Source organism: Rattus rattus, chromosome 12 (genome assembly GCF_011064425.1).
Source record: "Rattus rattus isolate New Zealand chromosome 12, Rrattus_CSIRO_v1, whole genome shotgun sequence".
Classification (NCBI taxonomy): domain Eukaryota; kingdom Metazoa; phylum Chordata; class Mammalia; order Rodentia; family Muridae; genus Rattus; species Rattus rattus.
In genome coordinates this window covers 23,097,173-23,118,443 of record NC_046165.1, presented here as the reverse complement: position 1 = coordinate 23,118,443, position 21,271 = coordinate 23,097,173, and the positions used below count along the sequence as shown (strand labels likewise).

General features: G+C 43.5%; 1 protein-coding gene across 1 annotated transcript in view; it reads right to left on the bottom strand.

Annotated features, from left to right (window-relative positions):
* The window catches only part of Tbc1d4 (TBC1 domain family member 4), a 187,562-nt gene that overhangs the window by 47,712 nt on the left and 118,579 nt on the right, over positions 1 to 21,271 (bottom strand). The window contains exons 2-7 of the mRNA XM_032917640.1: positions 19,208 to 19,816; positions 16,536 to 16,625; positions 13,031 to 13,135; positions 6,231 to 6,363; positions 1,327 to 1,418; positions 977 to 1,087 (exon numbers count right to left, since the gene is read on the bottom strand). Coding sequence (XP_032773531.1) covers positions 977 to 1,087; positions 1,327 to 1,418; positions 6,231 to 6,363; positions 13,031 to 13,135; positions 16,536 to 16,625; positions 19,208 to 19,816 — 1,140 coding nt within the window. The remainder of the gene's footprint in view (positions 1 to 976; positions 1,088 to 1,326; positions 1,419 to 6,230; positions 6,364 to 13,030; positions 13,136 to 16,535; positions 16,626 to 19,207; positions 19,817 to 21,271) is intronic.

Here is a 21,271-nt window from a genome sequence, read left to right as displayed (position 1 = left end):
AGAGCAGACTAAGCTGTTGGCTTCAGGCCAGCAGGAGCTCCCAAAAGGGCCACACCTGATCACCTCTGCGTCTCTGGAGGGGAGGGTGAGAGGGCTTAGCTAGTGACAGAGTTTGTGCATGCCTGACCACCCGAGTTAGACTCGGGGGAGATTCCTGGGAGGAGAGCACTGACTCCTGCACTCTCCTCTGACCTCTGCACTCATGCACACTCAAAAAACACAAAATGTACCAAAGACTGAAGCGTAGCTTTGGCTACAAAGCTAGGCACGGTGATATGAGCTTCTAATTCTGCCTCCGGGGAGGCTGATGCAGGAAGACTCGGAGCTTGGGGGAAACCCGGGCTCCGTCTCAAATATCTCGAGACCAAAATAAGGCAAAAGGTGCAGTGAGATACAAAAGCACGACTGAGCTGTGTCCTTAGGAGGTGTGCACATAAGAACCTTCTGAGGGTGGACTAGTGGTGTTTGTTTGTTCGTTTGTTTGCTGTTTTTGGTTTGTTAATCACTGTGCAGCTGAGGGTTTGTTCAAAGCTATGGACTGAGACATGCCGTCCTTCAGTTTACGGCGGAAGCAGGCATGCACGAGAAGGACTACTGTCCAAGTTAACATTCGGATAAAACAGGCGCAAAAATGTATAAACAAAAAAAAAAAATCATAGGTCGATGTCATTTTAACATTCATTCATTCACTGTACATTGTGAAATACATGGCTGCCTTTCTTTCCACCCCAAAATACCAAATTAGTCTACATTTTGAAGCTATGACGATTCTATCTATCTCCGTGTGCTGACGTCTGCTAAATATTTCCGTAAACTCCATAAACGCTGGGTTTTTCTAAGGCACAGTAGGCTTTCACCCTAGCAAAGACGAGAGCCCAAAGGAAAGCGTTCTCTCCCACGCCTCGTGTGCTCCTTTAACTACATTTGTGAATGAATGCACAGACAGACATAAACCAAGGAGGAGGTCTGGTCTCACCGCCGGGCCTTCCCCGATGTGCACGTGGGTCTTCTGCTTGCCTTCACAGAGCTGCCTCAGGTGCAGAATCACAAGTTCATTCTCCTCCTGGTCGCTGATGGGCTTCATTTTCTGTTGCAAACATGAGGGGAGAGCCGAGTAGGGCAAGCCAGACTCTCTGCTCTTGGTGTAGCCTCAGCTAGATTTATACGTCCAGAGGATATATAGAAAGGCCACTTTCCCATACTGCTAGCCCTGTAAGGCTAGCACATCACAGGAGATCACAGGCAATGGAATGAAAATAAGAATCCAGTGACTGGATTCAATGTCACTCCTGATGTTTATTATAGGAGGTCCGTGGATAGTGTTACCTGAACCCGTTCAAAGATGTCAGCTTGCTCATTATCCGTCAGCGAAGAGAGATGCCTCTGGATTACCAGCTTGGCTCGAGGCGGGTAGAGACCTAAAAGATAGGGGATGCATGAGGTAGTGGCTGGCTGCAGAGGCATAAGCGCACGTCGGCCATTATCCTCCTCCCACCCCAGCTGGCTCCTAACTTCAGTCTTCTCAAGAAGAGGACCCTGCAGCATGGCAGTGGAAAGAAGAAAAACCTGGTGGCAAACCACGACACCTAAACCAGCGCATCCCATGGTAGACTTAGATGGAGAATGGCTACAAAGAACCCCTAAGGCTACCAGGCGAGGCCAGCTTCCACTCAGTAAACTTGCAAACCAACCACTGTGAGAACTCCCAAGCGAACTCCCATGGCAGCCCGGGGCCTGTGTTAGTTGGAAAGTTGGGAAAGAAAGTCAAGGCTTTGCCACAACTGCCCAGCTAACTATCATAAACATAAATTAACAGTAACATTGAAATATGGAACTACTGAAACAGGTGATCCCCCACCCCCACCCTGGGCTTTCATTTAAATAGAATAAAACTTCATTTAGGACAATTATTCCATGAAGTACTTTACTTCTCTGAATTGAGATATGTATAAATCTTTCCACCGTTCTTTCATTGTCATTGCCATTGGTCAGACAGTCTCATTTTGTAGCCCACGTCAGCTTCAAATCTTGTCACCTCAGCCATCTCTGTGCTGTGTAGTGTACCTCTCTCTCCATGTGTGCTAGACCATAAATTCCAGCAAATATTCCACACACGCAAACATAGTTTACATTAAGCCCTTGGAGAATCGACTCCATAAAGAGGTTTCTATGAAAGTTTAATAATTCATAGTTGCAATGATCAAGCGAGCATCCACTGTAAAAATACAGGTTACCTGTCACTGTAAGCATTGCCACTGTACTTGGATTATAAAGAAGCCATCTGGCTATGTATAACATATAGTAAGATTTTAGATGGACTAGCAGTTTTCAAAGATGATTTGGTACTGAGCAAGATGTTGGTGCCTGCTGCCAGGTTTGAACCCCAGAAACCAAATGGTAGGAAGTGAGAAGTAACCCGTACAAGTTGTCGTTTGACCTCCACATATGTGCTATAGCACACTAGAAACCCCATACCACTAGACATTGCAACTAAATAAATATAACTTTAAAATGAAAAGATGGCGTTGCAAGCTTCTCCCTCTCAGGCTGTGGTAATATAGTCTGAGTTGGCAAGCCATGATGTTAGTATTTCCCATGCTTCCGTTACTTTTACTTACGATGATTAAGACAGAGTCGCTGACTAACAATACGTCCTTAGGACTTAATTCGGTATGGCAGAGTTTAAATACAAGCACTGCCAGGTTTTATAAGCCTACTGTTGGGTTTTCTAACTGCATTTCTAAGGAAAACACAAAGTGTCAGCTAACTGAAGCAAAGGAATCTGTGCGAGTCTTAGCCGTGTGCGTGGGTGGATTTTGGCGGGGGGATGAGGGCGGTGTTCTCCTGTGCAAGCGCTGGGGAAGACAGAGGTTGATGTTGGGTGTCTTTTCTCTCTCTCTTCCACCTTAGTTTGGAATGTCATTTCAGTTTCAGTTCGACTGTCTTGCTATCTACCCCCTAAGACACAAGACACATCAGTCTCTGCTCCTTCCACCCCAGCGATGAGCTAGCAGGCTCCTGCCACCGTGCCTACCCTTTGTAAGTGTGCTAAATGTGGGTCCTCACGCTTACCCTGTTTACTCTCCACCCACCTAGCCACCTCCTCGGTCTCTACATTTTAGTTACTCTTGGAAATTACCCAGATCTCTGCAGTTAGCCTGGCTAGAATTTGTTTCATGACTACAAGGATTCGTGCAGAGCTGGCTTACACAGGCTTGGCTACAACCGCTCCTGTTGAAATTGACTATGAGGCAGGGACAGGGACAAGGACAGTAACTTCTCATCCCCTTCTTTCTCTCTGAAGCATGTGCAAGATTCTGTAGAGAGTCACAGAGAGAATGCTGAAATCCATTTAGATGGTAAGAAGCACTCACAAGCATGGCTTCTTATGTATTACAGAGGCCCCTGAGGAGGCTCTCAGATGACATTATCATATTAGTCCTCAGATGAGATTTTATCATGATTCTCAGATGGGATTTTATCATATAGCTTCTCAGATGGGATTTTATCATATTGGTTCACAGATGGGATTTTATCGTATTGATTCTCATCCCTGTGTGAATAGAGAAGAAGCTTCCATGCTGCATGCAGACTGTGGAATAACAAAGCAAAGCATCAGAACTGGATCAGAATTGATTAAGCCAGAATTGGATCCTGGATGTATTAAAAAAAAAAAAAAAAAAAGCTGGCGAAGATCAATGAAGGCTTTTATTTGGATGACTTAATGTCGATGTTCACTTCCTGTTCTGAGCACTGGGCTGTGCTACAGAAAGTGTAAGTGCTAGCGACTAAGAAAACTCTATGGCCGTTCTGTAAAGCCAAACAGTCAAAGACGTTTCAAATGTAATACATGAATTTTTCCCATGCGGGTTCTAACTCTTACGCTACCGATCTCTGCTGGTCAGTAAATTAGGTTTGCATTTACCAGGATGTAGCCAGACATGGTGGGGCATACTTTTAATCCCAGAGCTCAGGAGGTGGCGGCAGGAGGATCTCTGTGAGTTAGAAGCCAGTCTGGTTTACATAGTGAGTTCCAGGACAGCCAGGACTACATAGAGACCCTGTCTCATAAAAAGGAAAAAGGAAAAAACCCCATGTCAGGTCCAGTGTCTCTTTTTTTCTGCCCTTGGATCAGGATACAGCCCTCAGCTACTCCTCCTGTGCCTGCATGTTCCCACCATGTTCCCCGCCATGATGATAACGGACTAAACGGTAAGCCAGCCCCAATTAAGTGCTTTCTCTTGTAAGAGCTGCTGTGCTCATGGTGTTCAGAGCAATGGGACACTGGCTAAGACAGGAAGGTTTCCAGTACCAGCCATGATTTCCTTCTTGTGGACAGGATCTTAAGGGCAATCAGAGAGCTGTTGGTCATCCGCAAGGTATGTGAACCACCTAGGCACTGGCTTGAAAATGGCTTCCTCAGTTACCTCAGAAGTTTGGCCTTTTTCTTATACATGGAGTTTTGACAAGTTTGGGAGCTGATCTGCCTAGCATGGACTTCCAAATAAGCGGTTGCTGCTAAACACTTGGAATTAGTAGGTCCAGATTGTTGGCGATTACTTTTATAATGTGTTTTATTTTGTTTTATTTTATTTGTATCTGAATATGGTTATTCCATCTTTCCGGAATGAAAATGTTTTTCTGTTTTAATTGTTTATTTGGGGGTGGGGGGAGTTTGGTTTGTGTACACTGAGGACTTTCTTGGATTCAGCCAGAATATCTTATGAATAAATAAGTGGACGGGATCTCTCTCTCCCTCTGTACAGTTAACTAATCCTACAAATCACCTTCCATGTAGATTATAATGCTCCCTTCACCAGCCCCACAAACACACACACACAACACACACACACACACACACACACACACACACACACACATACACACACACACACACACACACACACACACACACACACACACACACACACACACACACACACACACACACACACACACACACACACACACACACACACACAACACATACACACACACAACACACACACACACACACAACACACACAACACACACACACAACACACACACACAACACACACACACAACACACAAACACACACCACACACAAACACACACACACAAACACACCAAAAAACACAACAAACACAAACACACAAAACAAAACACACAACAACAAAAACACAACACACACACACAACACACACACACACAACACACACACAAAACACACACACAAAACAAACACACACACACACACACACAACACACACACACACACACACACACACACAACACACACACACACCCAACACACACACACAAAACACACTCACACAACACACATACCACACACAACACACACACAAAACACACACACAACACACAACACACACACACACACTTTAAGTAATAAGCATGCTTTAAAAATCACCTTTTTAAACTTCAAGACCTGAATATCAGCTTGGAATAGTTTTAGATCCTAGAGTATGGATAGTCAGAAAATCTACACTGTCACACATGCTTGCTTGGTGCCTGTGGGATAGAACTCACGAGAATCCACAGTGACTCCATCCACCTGACTGTGGAGTTTGCCCTGTTTCCATCCATTGCCTCACCCACCATCCCAAACTGCAAGTCTTCGCTCATGTGCCTGTCTTCTCCTCTAGAATGAAAGGTTTCTGGAGGCACCGTGTATGTCAAATGTCTGTACCCCCAGCACATCCTGCCAGGTCCACAGAGGGCAACTGACCAGTGTTACTAGATAGCATCTCAACTCAGATTTAAAAAACAAAAAACTTGCCTCATGATACCCTTCCATATCTTAACTCTTCCAAGGATCTTAAAACCCAAGCAAGTTTTGCTACAGTTCTCAACTTTCAGAATAAAGGAATCTATCACCAAGTGAGAGAGAGAACAAAAGGAAATAATGAACATTCTTTAGAGAGTTTGTGTCTCTCCCCTCACTCAGCAAATGTTTGCTTGGTTCCCACTGTGCACATATATAACCGGTCATAAGAACTGTGGGAAACACAAGCTCTTGGCTTGAATTTGCCTTCAGAAGAAAAGGGAGAAAGGCCAGTGTGCAGAAGCGACTGATAGCACAGTAGAGTTTGACTAGGCTTGAGAAACGCTCTGGGGGGTTCTTGTTCACGGCGAAACAAAGAACTATTCAATGACAGTGGGGACTTCAGTGTGTCAAGATGCCAAAGCAAACTCCTCTCATGCCAAGGCCACGTTCTCTGGTACCTTCGATTCTCTCACAGAGCTTATGCAAAGAGTGCATGGGGCAGGCCTCACACAGTTTGATCTGCGTCTTGGCACTCTGCAGTGCAGCGGCCGTGCTGAAAGCTTGCTTCAGAGTCAGCATGACCTCATCCACCTACAAGAAGAAACAAAACTGGTGTCTATAAAAATTGGCTTTCACGGAAACGTTAAAAATAAACCAACAGCAACGCGAGCCTTTATAGATGGCTGACTAAATGATAAATAATAGAATTCTGATGACTAACAGAGCTGGCAGAGAACGAACAGCAAGTCCTGAAGTCAGATCTTTCATCCACATAATTAAACACTAGATGAAGTAAGACCATGGCAGTCTGTGGCATAGAATACGGATCTATTATTGGATTGCTATTTTCAAGTCCCACGGGCAGCTACACTATCACAGACAGTTTAATTAGCAGATCAAGTCTTTGCTTAATTAAATGACTTATCAGATAAAACATCTCTTTGGAAGGTTCCTTGGGTAGATATTGTGAACAATAATTTAGGGTCAATGTTCAATTGTGTTAATAGGCACCCTATTCTTCTAGGTCATTCTTACTGTAAACAAAAGCATTGTTTGGGGGAATCTATGAATTCTGTTGGCCTTGTGGTTACACTGTCTGGTTTATTACCGTCCTACTTATAACCTGTGATTCTAAGTTCTTGCATCGAGTCCTAAGAACTGGCTCGCACTGTGGGGCCAGCGGCCCAGAACGGCCAGCCATTTTCTGCATTGCTCTTGAACTGGGGCCAGCATTTGAAACAACTGTCTAGTATCCTAGATAACTCTTTTGAAGTAGTTCTTCATCTTCCTCAAGCTTCAGGACTTTCTCTGTGACATAATCACTAATGGAAGGGAAGATGTCCCCACACGTGGTAGGACACGTGGTAGGATTCTGGTAAAAGTCCAAAACCTTCACGGCAGAGATGTTGGCTCCCAATGGTCTCATCCCAACCAGATCTGTAGGCAAAACCTCCATTCAGGAATAGTACAATATGTTTTCACTCTCTTCTTCTTTTTCTTCCATAGCTGAGTCTAAGAATAAGTCGCTGTAAAAGAATATTAATCTACTTCTTTATTGGAAGAGAAGAGGAACCTGGGATATACAAAAGCTTTTCTAGCCCAATAAAGCTAAAAGGAGACTTCAAAAGTCAAAGCCGTCAGCCATCTTTGTTGGACATAATGATGTGATGAGCCTCAGAAAAGCACAGGAATAACTTTACAACGTTCTATAGACACGGATTTTCCTAAAACTGTCACTTTATACTGCAATTAAAAATAAAAAGCCCCCATTTTTAGAACTAAAAATATTTAATGCCTTTGCATCTTTACTTCATTTACTTTCCTATTTATGCCTATGCTCCTTTATTCTATTTCTCTTTTCTCATTTATGTTAAAGGCTGAAGGGGCTGTCATGGATTTAGTACTAATATGTTTTGTGTGTGTGTGTGTGTGTGTGTGTGTGTGTGTATCTGTGTGTGTGTGTTTGTGTGTATCTGTGTGTATCTGTGTGTATCTGTGTGTGTTTGTGTCTGTGTGTTTGGTGTTTGTTCCTTAAATGTTTCTTGTGACGCATTTCCTATAGAAATATTGGATGTCTGTTTTCTCTTTATTTCCAGATGAAACAAGAAGCCATTTCAATGTGACTGAAATGTGACTACTAACCTCTCTTTACCACAAATACTACTATTACTATTAAAACTTCCATGTAACATTCAAAATATTACATATTTCCTCTTCTAAAACCCATCGCTTTCTCAGACAGCCTATAAATTCTGCCACAAGGTTAGTGCACTTAAAATTGCAAATCAGAGCATTATAACTACAAGGAAACCATCACCGGTCATGTCAAAGGGGCAAAAGCAAATGGACAGGCAGAGATGTCAGTCAGACGAACAAAAAGCAAGCTTCCTTGGCAGTCACTGCCTGGCACAGTTCCCAGCTCTCCAAACAGCATGGGATCAGACGGAGAAAATTTATCTACATTAATAATAAGACAATCTATAGTAAAGATAATATCTGTAGATATAATATACCAAGCTTAAGTATTCTATTATTTTTGGGCAAAAATAACTGAAGAGCACATAGTTATCTTTTGCTAGAAGCACCTTGAAAATATTTTCAAGGTACCCAATGAATACTAGTGTTCTATCAGCTGCAAAGGTAACGCCCAGGTAAAGATGCTAACTAATTACACGATGGCACCGTCCCTGTATGTGTTAATGTAAGCCTCTGAAGCACACCCACCTGTGTTTGAATGTTCCTGCCCCTGTACATTTGCCCAGTCATGTCCATGCCTCCTGCTCTGAGGCCAAACAATATCAGTACTTGTATCTTTCTTCACATAAAAACTCCTATAAATTAGTTCTGTTTCTCACAACATCAGTCTGTCTTCCTCACCACCTTCCACAGAACCCCCAAACTGGACTCTGTCCTTCATCCATTCTCCACACATTGCTTGTTCCCCATATGTTAAAGATTTATTTCTTCATTCACATCAGATATGAGAGAAAGATAACTTCTAGAATATAAACCTCATTCTTCAATCAGTATACCAATATTTTATTAGAAATATTCTTATTATATCACTAAAGGTTAGTTCACAGAAACTCTAGAACAAGAATAGCATAGATCGTTTTCTCGTTAACTTAGTTTAATTACACTGTAACTGAATATTTTCTATGTGTGTTTGGAGTTTACGAGGGTTGTTTATTAGTATATGGAACCTTTCTTGACATTCTTTCAATCAATTTGGAGAAAGAACTTTGAGGAAATGATGTTTTCTATAAAACTTAAGCATTTGTGAGACAACATTAACCTCCTCCCTGGGGTAAGGTGGGAGAAACCAGAAGGGAGCATCTCAAACAGTGCATAGCCTAGCAGGACGGGTCCTACAACTGTTAGGTTCACAAACTCATTGAAACTGTTACAAAGAAGCAGAAGAAAATGGTAACTATGTAGAGTTGGTGTTCCAAGAAGATCCGGCAGCCTGTGCGATTTGCTAACATTTTGTCTTCTACAACTGCCAAGCCAATCGCTTGTCAAACTGCTCTCACGGGTGTTACTGCCTTGACTCTTCCGGTCTGTTGTATTGGTCAGGGTTGGGTCTCGATTTCCCGGCCACGATTTCACAGGAAGCGCATGTTAGATTTTTCTTCTGACTTGCAGTTCTGATGCCACATGTTTTGGTTAAGAATCTCATTGATAAAATTTGAAGAGAGGATCCTTAAAAGATCTTCTTAGCCTCGATCTCTTTGTAAAAATAACGAGACCCAAACGAAGTCTGACAGTGCCTCGCAGAACAAGAAGGCACAGGCACACAGCGCGGTCGGTGGCACCAGCCAGAGTATGGATGTGGAAAGGCTGCGTATCCCACATCTTCTCACTATTGACACTTTCTAAAACAAACAAAACCAACTAAGCCCTAAAAATGAAATAAAGCCTGAAAACAAGACCATAATTAAGTGGATTTTACCAAGTTCTCCCTCCAGAGCAAGGGATTCAGTGAGCACTGCTGATTGTCCCTGGACCAGGACAGCCTCTGACCTCATTGTAATGTGATCATTCTGTCATGGAAAGGTCAAGAGGAGCCTGCCTAACTGAAGAGCCAAGAACAGGGTGGGTGGAGCCAAGCTTCAGGCTGCCCATGTGAGCATCTAAGGACAACTCCCTCAAAGTTCAGACCTGGCCCCTAACTGGATTCTGTTTACCTGGATAGGTACGTGGGATATTTACTAAACAACACTAATTATCCAGAGGGAAAAATATGAAGCTCAAATGTTGCTGGGGACAACATATGATGACAGGGACTGCCAGCAGTAGGCCGGGATGGTGACATCTCAGAAGCCCGCAGCAGCTCTTTGTAAAAACTGGTTGTTCCCATTTCTCCTAACCTTAGCCCTGGACAATGGCTGTATAGATTTCATTTGTGCGTGACTGCCTTTCAGTTGGCCGTGGTGTGCATAATTATTCTATTATATCTGACTTTCCTACTTCTTTCTCCTTCTGCTCTGGTGAATTCTGTGAAACTAGATGTTCCTTGATGTAATGATTCTTAAACAATTGGAAACTGAGGCATAGGGGCACAGCATAGCACAGCCCTAATGGCCCAGGTGCATGCCCTGTGTTCTCATCTTGGAAACAATGTAATAACTGCACAATGGTAGCTCCAGATTAATGCTTGACTTGCATAGAAACTTTAAAGAAATTACTAGAAAACGAAATAGAGCCAACATTGGGACCCTAAGAAAGGAAAAAGTTATTGAACTTAGGAATTAAGTTTTATATAACATTTGAGAGTGGTTCCTGGATAAGGAAGTATAGAATATATAAAATTATATACTAGCAAACTAAGTCAAAATACTGGGACTCTTACGAGAGTCATTGTGTGCAAGGAACAGAAAGCTAGTGGAACCACTGAGTTCAGGGTTAACTTGATTCTTTCTGGCCACTGCCTAGCAGCTTTGCCCATGTCATTTATCAGTAGAGCTTCACGGGAAAATGCAAGTAGCTGACCTCAGAGCTTTGAGCTCTGAAGTATAATAGGTTAAAAGTTAAATTTTAAATAATGATAAGTTTACAATTATTATTATTTTGGTCACAGGTCTGGGAATAGGGGAAGCTTGAAACTTTGGGGAACAATTCTAATTCTTAGTTCTTTGTGGGATGTGGTTATTCTTTTGAATTTGATTTGGCAATGATTATACAATGTCTTTTTTTCTACCTACTTTTGAATTATCAATAAAGGACTGGGACAAGAGAAAGGCTGGAGAGCATGAGAGAGAGAATGTGAAGAGTGAGTGAAGAGAGAATGTGAGGTGTGTATGAACATTGGGTGTGTATGAAGAGTGTGTGTGAGAATGAAAGGGTAATGAACAGAGGTGTGCATGAGTGTGGGAGTTCGAGAAAAGAAAACTGCAATTAAAAAAAAAAGCAGAGTGCACAAGAGAATGCAGAGTGTGTGCAACCCCAAGCTGAGAGAGAGAGAGAGAGAGAGAGAGAGAGAGAGAGAGAATTTTAAGCCTTGAAATTGCCTGTCTGTTTGTACCCAAAGAGTAGTCTGTGTATATTTATTATGCGCTTTCCACATATCCCTGCTTCCAGTTGAGAACTCCGATCCTGTGTCGAGGCTGGACCCTGGCAAAATATAAATTTCTAGACTAGGAAACTGCCAAGGAACAGGCATTTCATATTCCCTAGGGACAAAGCTGGAGACCCAGAGGACAGGGGACAGAAAGCGTTAATGGGCCTGCTTCCTCCCAGGTCTTCAGTATCTCAAAGTCCTTACCAGGCATGTGAAGGCCAGAGTTAAGTGTAGCAAGCATCAGGAAGCAGGCAGGAAGTGTGGCCTGAGACCACTGTGTATGGGGGAAACACTGGCAGAAGTGTGTCTAAGAAAATTGGGGTGATAGGTGGGGATTTAGCTCATTGGGTAAACTTACAGACCTGAGTTAAATCTCTACAACCATGTAAAACTTTTGGGTGTGGTAGCTGTGTTTACAATCTCAGTAATGGGGAGGTGGGCACGGGAGGGTCCCTGGTACTCACTGGCTAGCCAGCCCAGCCTAATTGATGACTTCATTAGGGTCTTACTGCTGTGAACAGACACCATGACCAAGGCAAGTCTTATAAAGGACAACATGTAATTGGGGCTGGCTTAAAGGTTCGGAGGTTCAGTCCATTATCATCATGGTGGGAGCATGGCAGCATCCAGGCAGGCATGGTGCAGGAGGAGCTGAGAGTTCTACATCTTCATCTGAAGGCTGCTAACAGAAGACTGGCATCCAAGCAGCTAGGATGAGGGTCTTACAGCCCACACACACAGTCACACACCTACTCCAACAAGGTCACACCTACTCGAACAGGGCCACACCTTCTAATAGTGCGGTTCTCTGGGCCAAGCATATATGAACCATCACAATGGCCACAAAAAAGACAGACATTATTCCTGAAGATGACACCCAAGATTGTCCTCTGATCTCCATGCACATGGGCACACGTGTACATGTGCGCACGCATGAATGCACCTGACATCCTTGCTATACACAAACACGTACGCATTCACTTAATTAAAATATAAAAATTAATATTTTCCATGAATTCGTCTAATAGTGGCAACGTAGAATCAGGTTTGTATTACAATGTAAGAGAAGGCTCTGTGTGTGTGTGTGTGTGTGTGTGAGTGTGAGTGTGTGTGTGTGTGTGTGAGTGTGTGTGTGTGTGTAAGAATAGAAATACATTGAGGAGAGACAAAAGTCAACATATTTCTTGACCAGATGTGTTTCCAAGCCTGCCTTACACGGTTCTTCTCAAACAGAGAGGAATAAGGAATGCTAGGGGGAAAGGGACTTACAAGTTCCAAAAGAAACAAAGTTAAGCGAAGTGTTTTGAAAATTAAGACAGGTTCTTTACTCTCTTGGTGGAACCACTGTCTAATTTCTGATGCTATGCTGCCCACAAAGAAAAGTCAGTGCCTTCAAGCAACAGGAAACACGGCAGCTTTTCTCCTGGTAGTAGTCTTTTCCTCCTCGACCCCAAAAAAACCACAAACAAACAAACCGTGGTTATAAACACTGTCTGGGAAAGCCAAGCACCTACACTGAAAAGTGCCACGGCGACCTGTCTGTGGATCCCCACTTTTGTGCGTCCTTCCAGAGTACAAACATCTCTCTAAGTGCCCTTTTCTTTCCTCATAGAGGACTGGTCCCCAATGGATGAGACTTCTCTAAGACGGAGGGGAGGGATCCACTGGCAGAGGCCCGGGAGGCGGCAGCCCACTTACCAGAGATTCGTTGGCACACTGGAACACATAACAGATGTACTGGCTCAGCCCCGGCTCCAGAGACTCCCGGCAGATGAAGCCAAAGTGATCCACATGCTTTATCCCCTAGACGAAGGGAAAGAAACACAAGCAGCGCTTATGGGGATGCATTCTGCACATCGACGCGATTTCTACACTTTCCGAAGTCCACAGATTTCTCCCTCGTCGGCAAGGACACAGAAGACGCAGCGTCACAGCAGGCTCACAGAATACCTACCCGTTCGTGCAACAGATAAAGGGAGACATCCACTCAGACCCTTTGCTTTCTGACGAGAAAAAAAATGCTACTGTGATCCAGTTCTTATAATGAAAACATGCTGTTTGCCCGCAGTGAGTTTTCAATGTATTGTCCTAGGACGACAGTCAATGATTCACCATAAAACCCTTCCTACTCTATGTGGAGCTACGAATCTCAGGAAAACTACAAGTAACAGTTCTCAAATTAGATATACAGTTCCATAAAGCTCATATGGAACTTGCTGGAACATTAGTCAATCTATAGATACTCAAGGGACCACATAAAGAAAGATTGATCCTCGTGTTCTCTCATCTGTTCATTGTAGGTACCAATTGTCCACGTTCACAAATCACTGCGGTTTAAGATAAAAGATTTCAACTAGATTTACTTTAATTAAAAATTCAGTCTTTAGGAAGAGATGGTTCAGCAGTGAATTCACTCGGTGTACATCAAGCCTAGAAACCTGGGCTCACTCCCTGGAATCCACATAAAGGTGGAAGGAGGGAACCAACCCCACAAAGTCATCCTCTGACCTCTACATGTGTGCCGTGGCATAAACACATGTGCGCACACACTAATACACACATGTGCACACACACTAATACACACATGTGCATGCACTAATATACACATGTGCACACACTAATATACACGACACAAATAAGTTTTCAAAATAAACTTTTAAAAATGTAAAAGTTGAGTTTAAATACACATGGAGACCAGTAAGTAATCAGCTCCTTAATTCAATAGCAAGCACGGTGATTTGAAAAGCAAGGTTGATAGAAAATATTAAGTGTACCTGCATCATCTAAATTCAAATAAAAAGAAATATGTCCGTGGGGACAGATTTGCATTTAAATTTTGGCTCAGATCATGACTTAGTTTTGAGATACGATGCTGAGTTGCTGAAAACTGTCTCTAAGGCTGGGGGCGAGGAGTTGTTGTGGTGTTGGGGGAGGGGGGTTGTTTATTTTCATTACAAAGTAACCTAAGGGCAGCCATTTTGAGAAAGGTGTGAGAGTGGAAAAACCCTGGTGGTTCCAAGAGTGTTCTAGCGAGAGTTACCACTGTCCTTTCTTGTTATAATAAAGTTGATCTATTTTGCAGACATGGCATAAAAGAAATCAGCTGAGAGGGGTTAAGACTGTAAGTCAGGTAAAATGGATTCTTGCACAATTCTGGTGAAAGAGCTTTTATTACTGGCTTAGTGCTAAGTGGGGACCTCACAGGGCCTCATTAGCTTAGTGAGTCTTCCGATGTTGACAATGCTTCCAGGAAAAGGAAAAAAAAAGCACTCCCTGACTCCCATAATGACCAGGAAAAGAGTCACACCACTGCCCTTTCAAAGAAAGAAACATTTGTACTCGGAAGGTACTCAAAAGCAGGCCAGTTACGGAACACCGCCACCTTGTATCCATTCTTCCCCTGCAAGGAAGTTCATAAGACTGGGTGGTGAGGAGAGACGGACAGACTGCTGCCCGCTAGCTTCCTTCTTGCTGCTGCTGACCGTTCCCTGAACCAGAATATCGTAAGTCAGAGCTTGTCGTCAATAAATGGAAAAAGGAGAAGATCGTATTCAAACCTCCACATCCGCATTTGTCTTTGTGTGTGCCATTTGGATTATCGGTGCACACTGATCTGTACTTCCTGGGCACCTCAGGGAAAGCAGAGACAGGAGGTGCTGCCTTCAGGGATGCGCCTTGGCATGAGGTAAACATAAGTGACTATCACTTTCACTGCGGCACCTGACACAAGGCCAGCTATAGAGAGCGACTCGTTCACAGCGGCCCTGTGTACTGAGCACCTAAGGGCTACATGAGCCTCTAACGTCCCACCGAATAAGACACAGTCACACCATGAGTCACCAGCCCCTGGAAGACTCGTGATCTTGTAGGGACCTTCCCATAAACACACAACTACAAGAGTACTTAATAAATATTTGGGGGGGGGGTGTAAAATCATAGCCCCACTAAAATTTCTGTGTTTCTTAAATAAGAATTTCAAAATTTGCAATAGGACCTTCCTATATTTGAATGGTACTGTTCTCTAAGTGACTAGAGTAGAAAATGTTTAAGACAACAAAATTTCCTATTACAGGAACAATATCAAAACAAGGTATTAGAAATGAAGGTATATTCGCTAAAGCAAACAAGTACTAGAAAATAAAGAAAAAAAAATCCTTGTCATCAAAAGAAAGTCTTAATGTCACGCCAAAAGTAATGCTGACTCCAAAATTCAAATAAACATTGTATATATATATATATACAATATATATATCATGCATAATTTTTCTATGTTTAGAAGTATGACCCTTTATCTTTAACAAACAAGCTATCTCTCCAGCTCAGATTTTTCAAAATCAAATGTAGAGACCCTGTAAAAAAAAAAACACATTCTTGAATGCACTATAAGTCACAGGACAAAAACAACAGATAATTAATTCTTCATCTCACAGAGATGCCTTTGAATACGTAACCTCTCCCCGTTTTGACTTAAGTACACTGTCTTTCCTGACATGTCTACAATATATTTAGCTAGCTCGAACTTTGGAGTAGATAGTGTAAAACATCACTATAGTCTATGACTAATATTATACACATTCGTTTCTACCGGTTATTTTTTTAAATCATAAGGACATACTTTATGGAGTAAAATATAAAAGAGTGAAAGTTCCAGAAGATTCTTTTCAAAATCTACCATTTATGGTAACACCCGCTGAAAAGACTACTTCTCCTTGTGTCATCTGCTGTGGGATGAAGAACGAATATATCTTGGTGACAGCCACAAGACCCACAGCCCAAGTGTCTGAGGAACACTCTCCATGAGGTATTTTCAGAAGAATTCACCACTACAAAACTCCCCACAGCGGAAGAGACTGGATGAAATACCACGAAGTCAGAGAGCTGAGGGAAAAGTCAATGACAGACACTGGGAAGGAGTCTGTTGCCATAGAGACAAGCACACGAATACGTTTTAATTGTAAGGACTTTTTTTATTTTAACTTTTTTTCCTTTAATTGGAGTTCACTGATGGAGCAACTGGTGCATGATGTGTAAGAAAAAAGTCCTAGGTTCAAGCCTCAGGGGAGCAAAGGAGGGAAAATGAAAGGAAATAAAAATACTTGACGTAAAACAATAACACATGACCTATGTCGGCCCAGCTGTTGCGGCTAATTCTGGAACATGACAATTGGTTTCTTCAGACACTATGCTGTGACGTGATACATACCTGAGAGCAAGAGGAGATGTCTTTGAAATTCTTCTCGAGCACGACTGACTTAGTGTCTGGACTGATGAGGTTAATCTCAAAGCGGCCGACCTTTAAAGGTAAAGGAAAGCACTCCAGTTACTTCAGCTCTCCAGGACCCCAAGCGTTCTTGGCAATTAAATATGGAACAACAGCGATTCAAACGACGTGGTCCAGACAGACCTATACTGCACGTGTTCCACCAGATAAGTCAACCCAGAGGCAGCTGACGCCAGACATTTCTTTCCTCTGTCTGAAAATTAAGCGACCTTCCTTAGATTCACAGGATTCAAGCCAAAGATTATAAGTCTTTTTTTTTTCTGCAGTTAAGAAATAATTTTTTTTTCAAAAATGTGCAACCTGGAGCTGGAGAGATGGCCCAGCAGTTAAAAGCACACGTTGCTCTCTCAGAGGACTCAGGTTTAATTCCCAGTACCACTTGGTGGTTCACGACCGTCCGGACTCCAGTTCTAGGGGATCCAGTTCTAGCCTCTTCTAACCTCAGCAGGAATATCTGCATATCTGATAGATGCAGGGGAAACACTCATACACATAAAATAAATAAAAAAAAAAAAACTTTTTCAATATGCAACCTTAAGTCTAGTCACGAGTCTTAAAGTCATCAATTACTAAGTCACATTATAAGATGTTCTCCGAATCAGTCAATAAAATGAAATATACAGGACTGGGCTTTGTTAAAATTTTGGAAAACAGATATAACAGTAAGAACTATGATTGGTAAAGAACAACTCTGGCAGCCCGAAGAAGAGGGGAAACTGACTTCACACATACTGCAGAAAAGCCAGAGCCACTCCAACCACAGGCCTAGATGGGGACCTTAGAAGACCAGGACCGAAAAAAAAGATCCAAGCCAATGACAGCACTAACTCCAGACCTTCTCCAAGACAACAGCGTGCACTCAATCCTCTAAGGGAAACGACATTTCCCATGGCCCTGTACATATATAAACTGTTTTTTAAATAAAAATTTATCTTTGAGAGGGACTAAAAATGTGGCCCAGCAGCTAAAAGCTATGCAAGCATGGGGACATGAGTTCGGGTCCCAGCACCCACTCAACAAGGTGGCCTTGGTCTTGCAGATACCATAATGTTAGCGCTGCAGGGGGCAGAGACAGGAGGATAGCAGAACATTGCTGACTGCCAGCCTACCTGACAAAAGAATTCCAGTCCAAAGCAACAGGACAGAGAGTAACAATGCACAAAACCTAACTCCTTATGGGGCATCAGTTCCAGACACATCTGCATACACCATAAACTCCTCTCCCCACCCCACCCCCACACTGAAAATGATCTTTTACTTTGAATTTAGCTGTATCAAGCGACTTAAGAATTGACCTAGTGAGTCATCAGGCCAATGGTACTTCTTTACTGCTCCGTTTCTGGAGGCAGAGTAAGTTGATGTGCCACGTGACCGATATCTGTGAGTCTCTGCAACTCTTCTCTCCGAGAAGAAATAAATCACTTTGTCCTGCTCCATGCCAAATCCTGCTTTCCAAGATCCACACCTTAAAATCACTGCTAAGACTCTAGTTTCATTTAAGAATGCATTTAGGAGTCAACCCAAGCCAGACACTGGTGATGGACACCTAGTATCCATTACACGACCCATTTCAAAAATTAAAGGAAGTCTTCCATTCTCTCTCCCTCTCTGGGGTCCATGAAGCATCTATCTGTGTTCTTTCTCTGATTCTTCTGCCTTGTGGGGGCAAAAACGAAGGTAGAAGTGTTTGCTGTGGCTACTGGGGTGAGCAGAAAGAGAAGAGAGAGATGGGGCAGGATTACTGGGAAAACAGCTTAGTCTCAAATGCAGGCAAGAGGACAATTCCCAGACCTCAGTTTAAAAAATGAAAGATAGAAAAGGGAGGGGGGGAGGGGAGGGAGGGGAGGGGAGGGAGGGGGAGGGGAAGGGGGAGGGGGGAGGGGAGGAGGGGGAGAGGATATTCAAGTAATTGTAAAGCCAGTGCTGAGAAAGAAGAGACAGGTAAGTCTCTGAGACTCTCCTAGTCAAATCAAAATACTTCCAGAGTTCCAGACCAATAAGAAAACAAAACAAGCCTCAAAACAAAACAAGCTGGATGAAGCCTAAGGAATGGTACCCAAAGGTTGCCCTTTGATCTCCATATACAACCAGGTACATACGGGCAACGCACGCACGCACGCGCACATGCACGCACACACGCACTGTCCAGGGAGGAGCTATAGCTGCCCAGCACCTTAAGCTGCAGGCCGATATTGTTGTTCTTCCTTTGGGGTTGCAAACCCCTTCAGCTCCTTCAGTTCTTTCGCTAGACACCCTCGCCCCAGAGCTCCCAGAGACTAAACCACCAACCAAAGAGCACACATGGAGGGACCCATGGCTCCAGCCGCATATGTAGCAGAGGACAGCATTGTCCAGCATCAATAGGAAGGGAAGGCCCTGGGTCCTGTGAAGGCTCCTTGCCCCAGTGTAGGGGATGCCAGGGCAGTGAGGCGGGAGTGGGAGCATGCTCATAAAGTGTGTGTGTGGGAGCGGGAGGGGGGGTAGAAGGGGAACTGGGAAAGGGGATAACATTTGAAATGTAAATATATAAAATATCCAGAAAGAAAAAAGAAAAGAAGAAGAAACCGCAGGCCAAAAGGTCCCTCCCAGCCTACCTGAAAGAGCATGGTGCGGTTCTTCTCCGAGTCTGAGGGCTGCACGTGACTGGGTGCGCTTGCGTGCCGCCTTCTTGGCTGGGTTTTCTGGTTGTTCTCGTGAACCTTCTTTTGCATGACGCCTGTGACACTGCTGCACCGAGATCGGAACTCCTGCTGCTCATCAAAGCCACAGTCTTCCAAAATCCTCTCTGGGAAACAAACCCGAGAGCTGGCCAGTGCGGGTTGGCTGGCCAACGCAGGGAGGCTAGCCAGGGAGGGCAGAGCACGGGGGCAGTTGACTATACCATCTGCCTTCTCAGGCAGGCCGTCATCTGGAGACACAGGAGACTCAGCCTCAAGGATACCCATGTCGTCCCCGTCCCCGGGGTCACCACCTCTCTCGCCCTGCAACTTCAGTCGCTGCTGCTCATGCAGGCTGAACTTGTCCTTGCAGTCATCAATGAGGCTGGAAGGTGCCTTCTTGTGGGTCACGATCACCCGCCCACAGTAGAGCACTTCGAACTTCTGAGAGTTGTAGAAGGCATCCTCGTTATCTTTGCTGGGTTTGGCGTCCTCCTTCATGGCAGCCTTGGATAATTGCCGGATGCTACTGATCACATCTGGAACCTGGGGGACAATTGAAGGCCTCCTTTTAGTGGCGGATCCTAAGGTCATTTCTGTCTACCTGAACGGTTACACAGAATGGATTTTTCAAGTACTGCACCTACATACAGGAGACAGAGCTGGCAAAGTGACCCTATTCTGACATAATCTCTCTCAGGTGAAAATTGAAATTTAAAGAGTATTCTATTTTCCCACTTTAACTATAGTAATATCAGTAAAGCAAGGTGACTTATACCTGTAACCCCCCTTGGTGGTAGGCTGAGGCAGGAAAGATTGCTATGAGTTCGAGGCTAGCCTGGGCTCTAGAGTGAGACACTATCTCAAAAACAACAGTACTAATTTGTCCAAAACAGAACATGATTATTTAGGCTATGGAATCTCCAATAAATGATACCTTTTACTCCTAGGTTAAAGTTGGAATGTGTTGGAAGAAACTAGAGTTCCAATAGTAATAGTAAAACCAGGCGCCCTCATCTGGATTAGCAAACTAAATTTACAACAGGCTTTACTGAAGAAGTGACACTGGAGGACTAAACTCCAGGGGTGGCTGCAATTCTCAAACACCTTACACAGGAATGTTTAAGGGCACAGGACTTTAGGAAATTGTTAAACAGCTTCTTAGATGGAACCAGATGTCCACCCCCTCAGCGTGCACGCACACACACATGCACGCATGCACAGACACAACCAGCATACCTCCAGATATTTCCAATTCAGTAGGACTGATTATGAAAGAAAGATAGAATTTATGTTTTCAAAGGATAGAGATGTCTGTTTATTTTTCCCCAGCTTCCAAAGCACCTAGAATAATTCCTGGTCATATAACAGGTCCCAAGTATGATTATCAGTCCCCGCAAAACTCTCCCGATTATTTTATAGGAAAAGGGAAACAGCTATACTATTCTCCAGGCTGCCCCGTATTTTGGCATGTGTGTCTTGTCCTTAAACCTTCTAGAGACCATGTCAAGACCAGGATTTCTTCTCGTCCACAACTACTTAGGACTCAGTACCAGAGCAGTCATCGTTTTAAAACAATGTCTGTGTCAGCAGGCAAACATGAAGATTCTCTGTGGAGGGTACACTCCCTATACTATCTTTGCACTGACTTGCTGTGATCTGTCATAACGTCCGGTGTCTGTGCCAACTCGTAACTGAGAGTCTTAGCCCCATCTTCTACTTGCCTTAAGACAAGGCTTTCCCACTTGAAGAACCCACAGTGTTGGAGAGGGAGCAATTGACACTCAACCCTACTATATAAAGTGCACCTATTTCAGTAGGTAAAATACAGCCTTATGTAAACTCAATAAACACTCTTCATCTAATTATCAACCCAAGGATCCCTAAAACTTAAACCTCAAAGATATATATATGTTATATAGTATATACCTACAGCTAATGTTTCTGATACACACACACAGACACACACACACACACACACACAACACACGAAGACACACA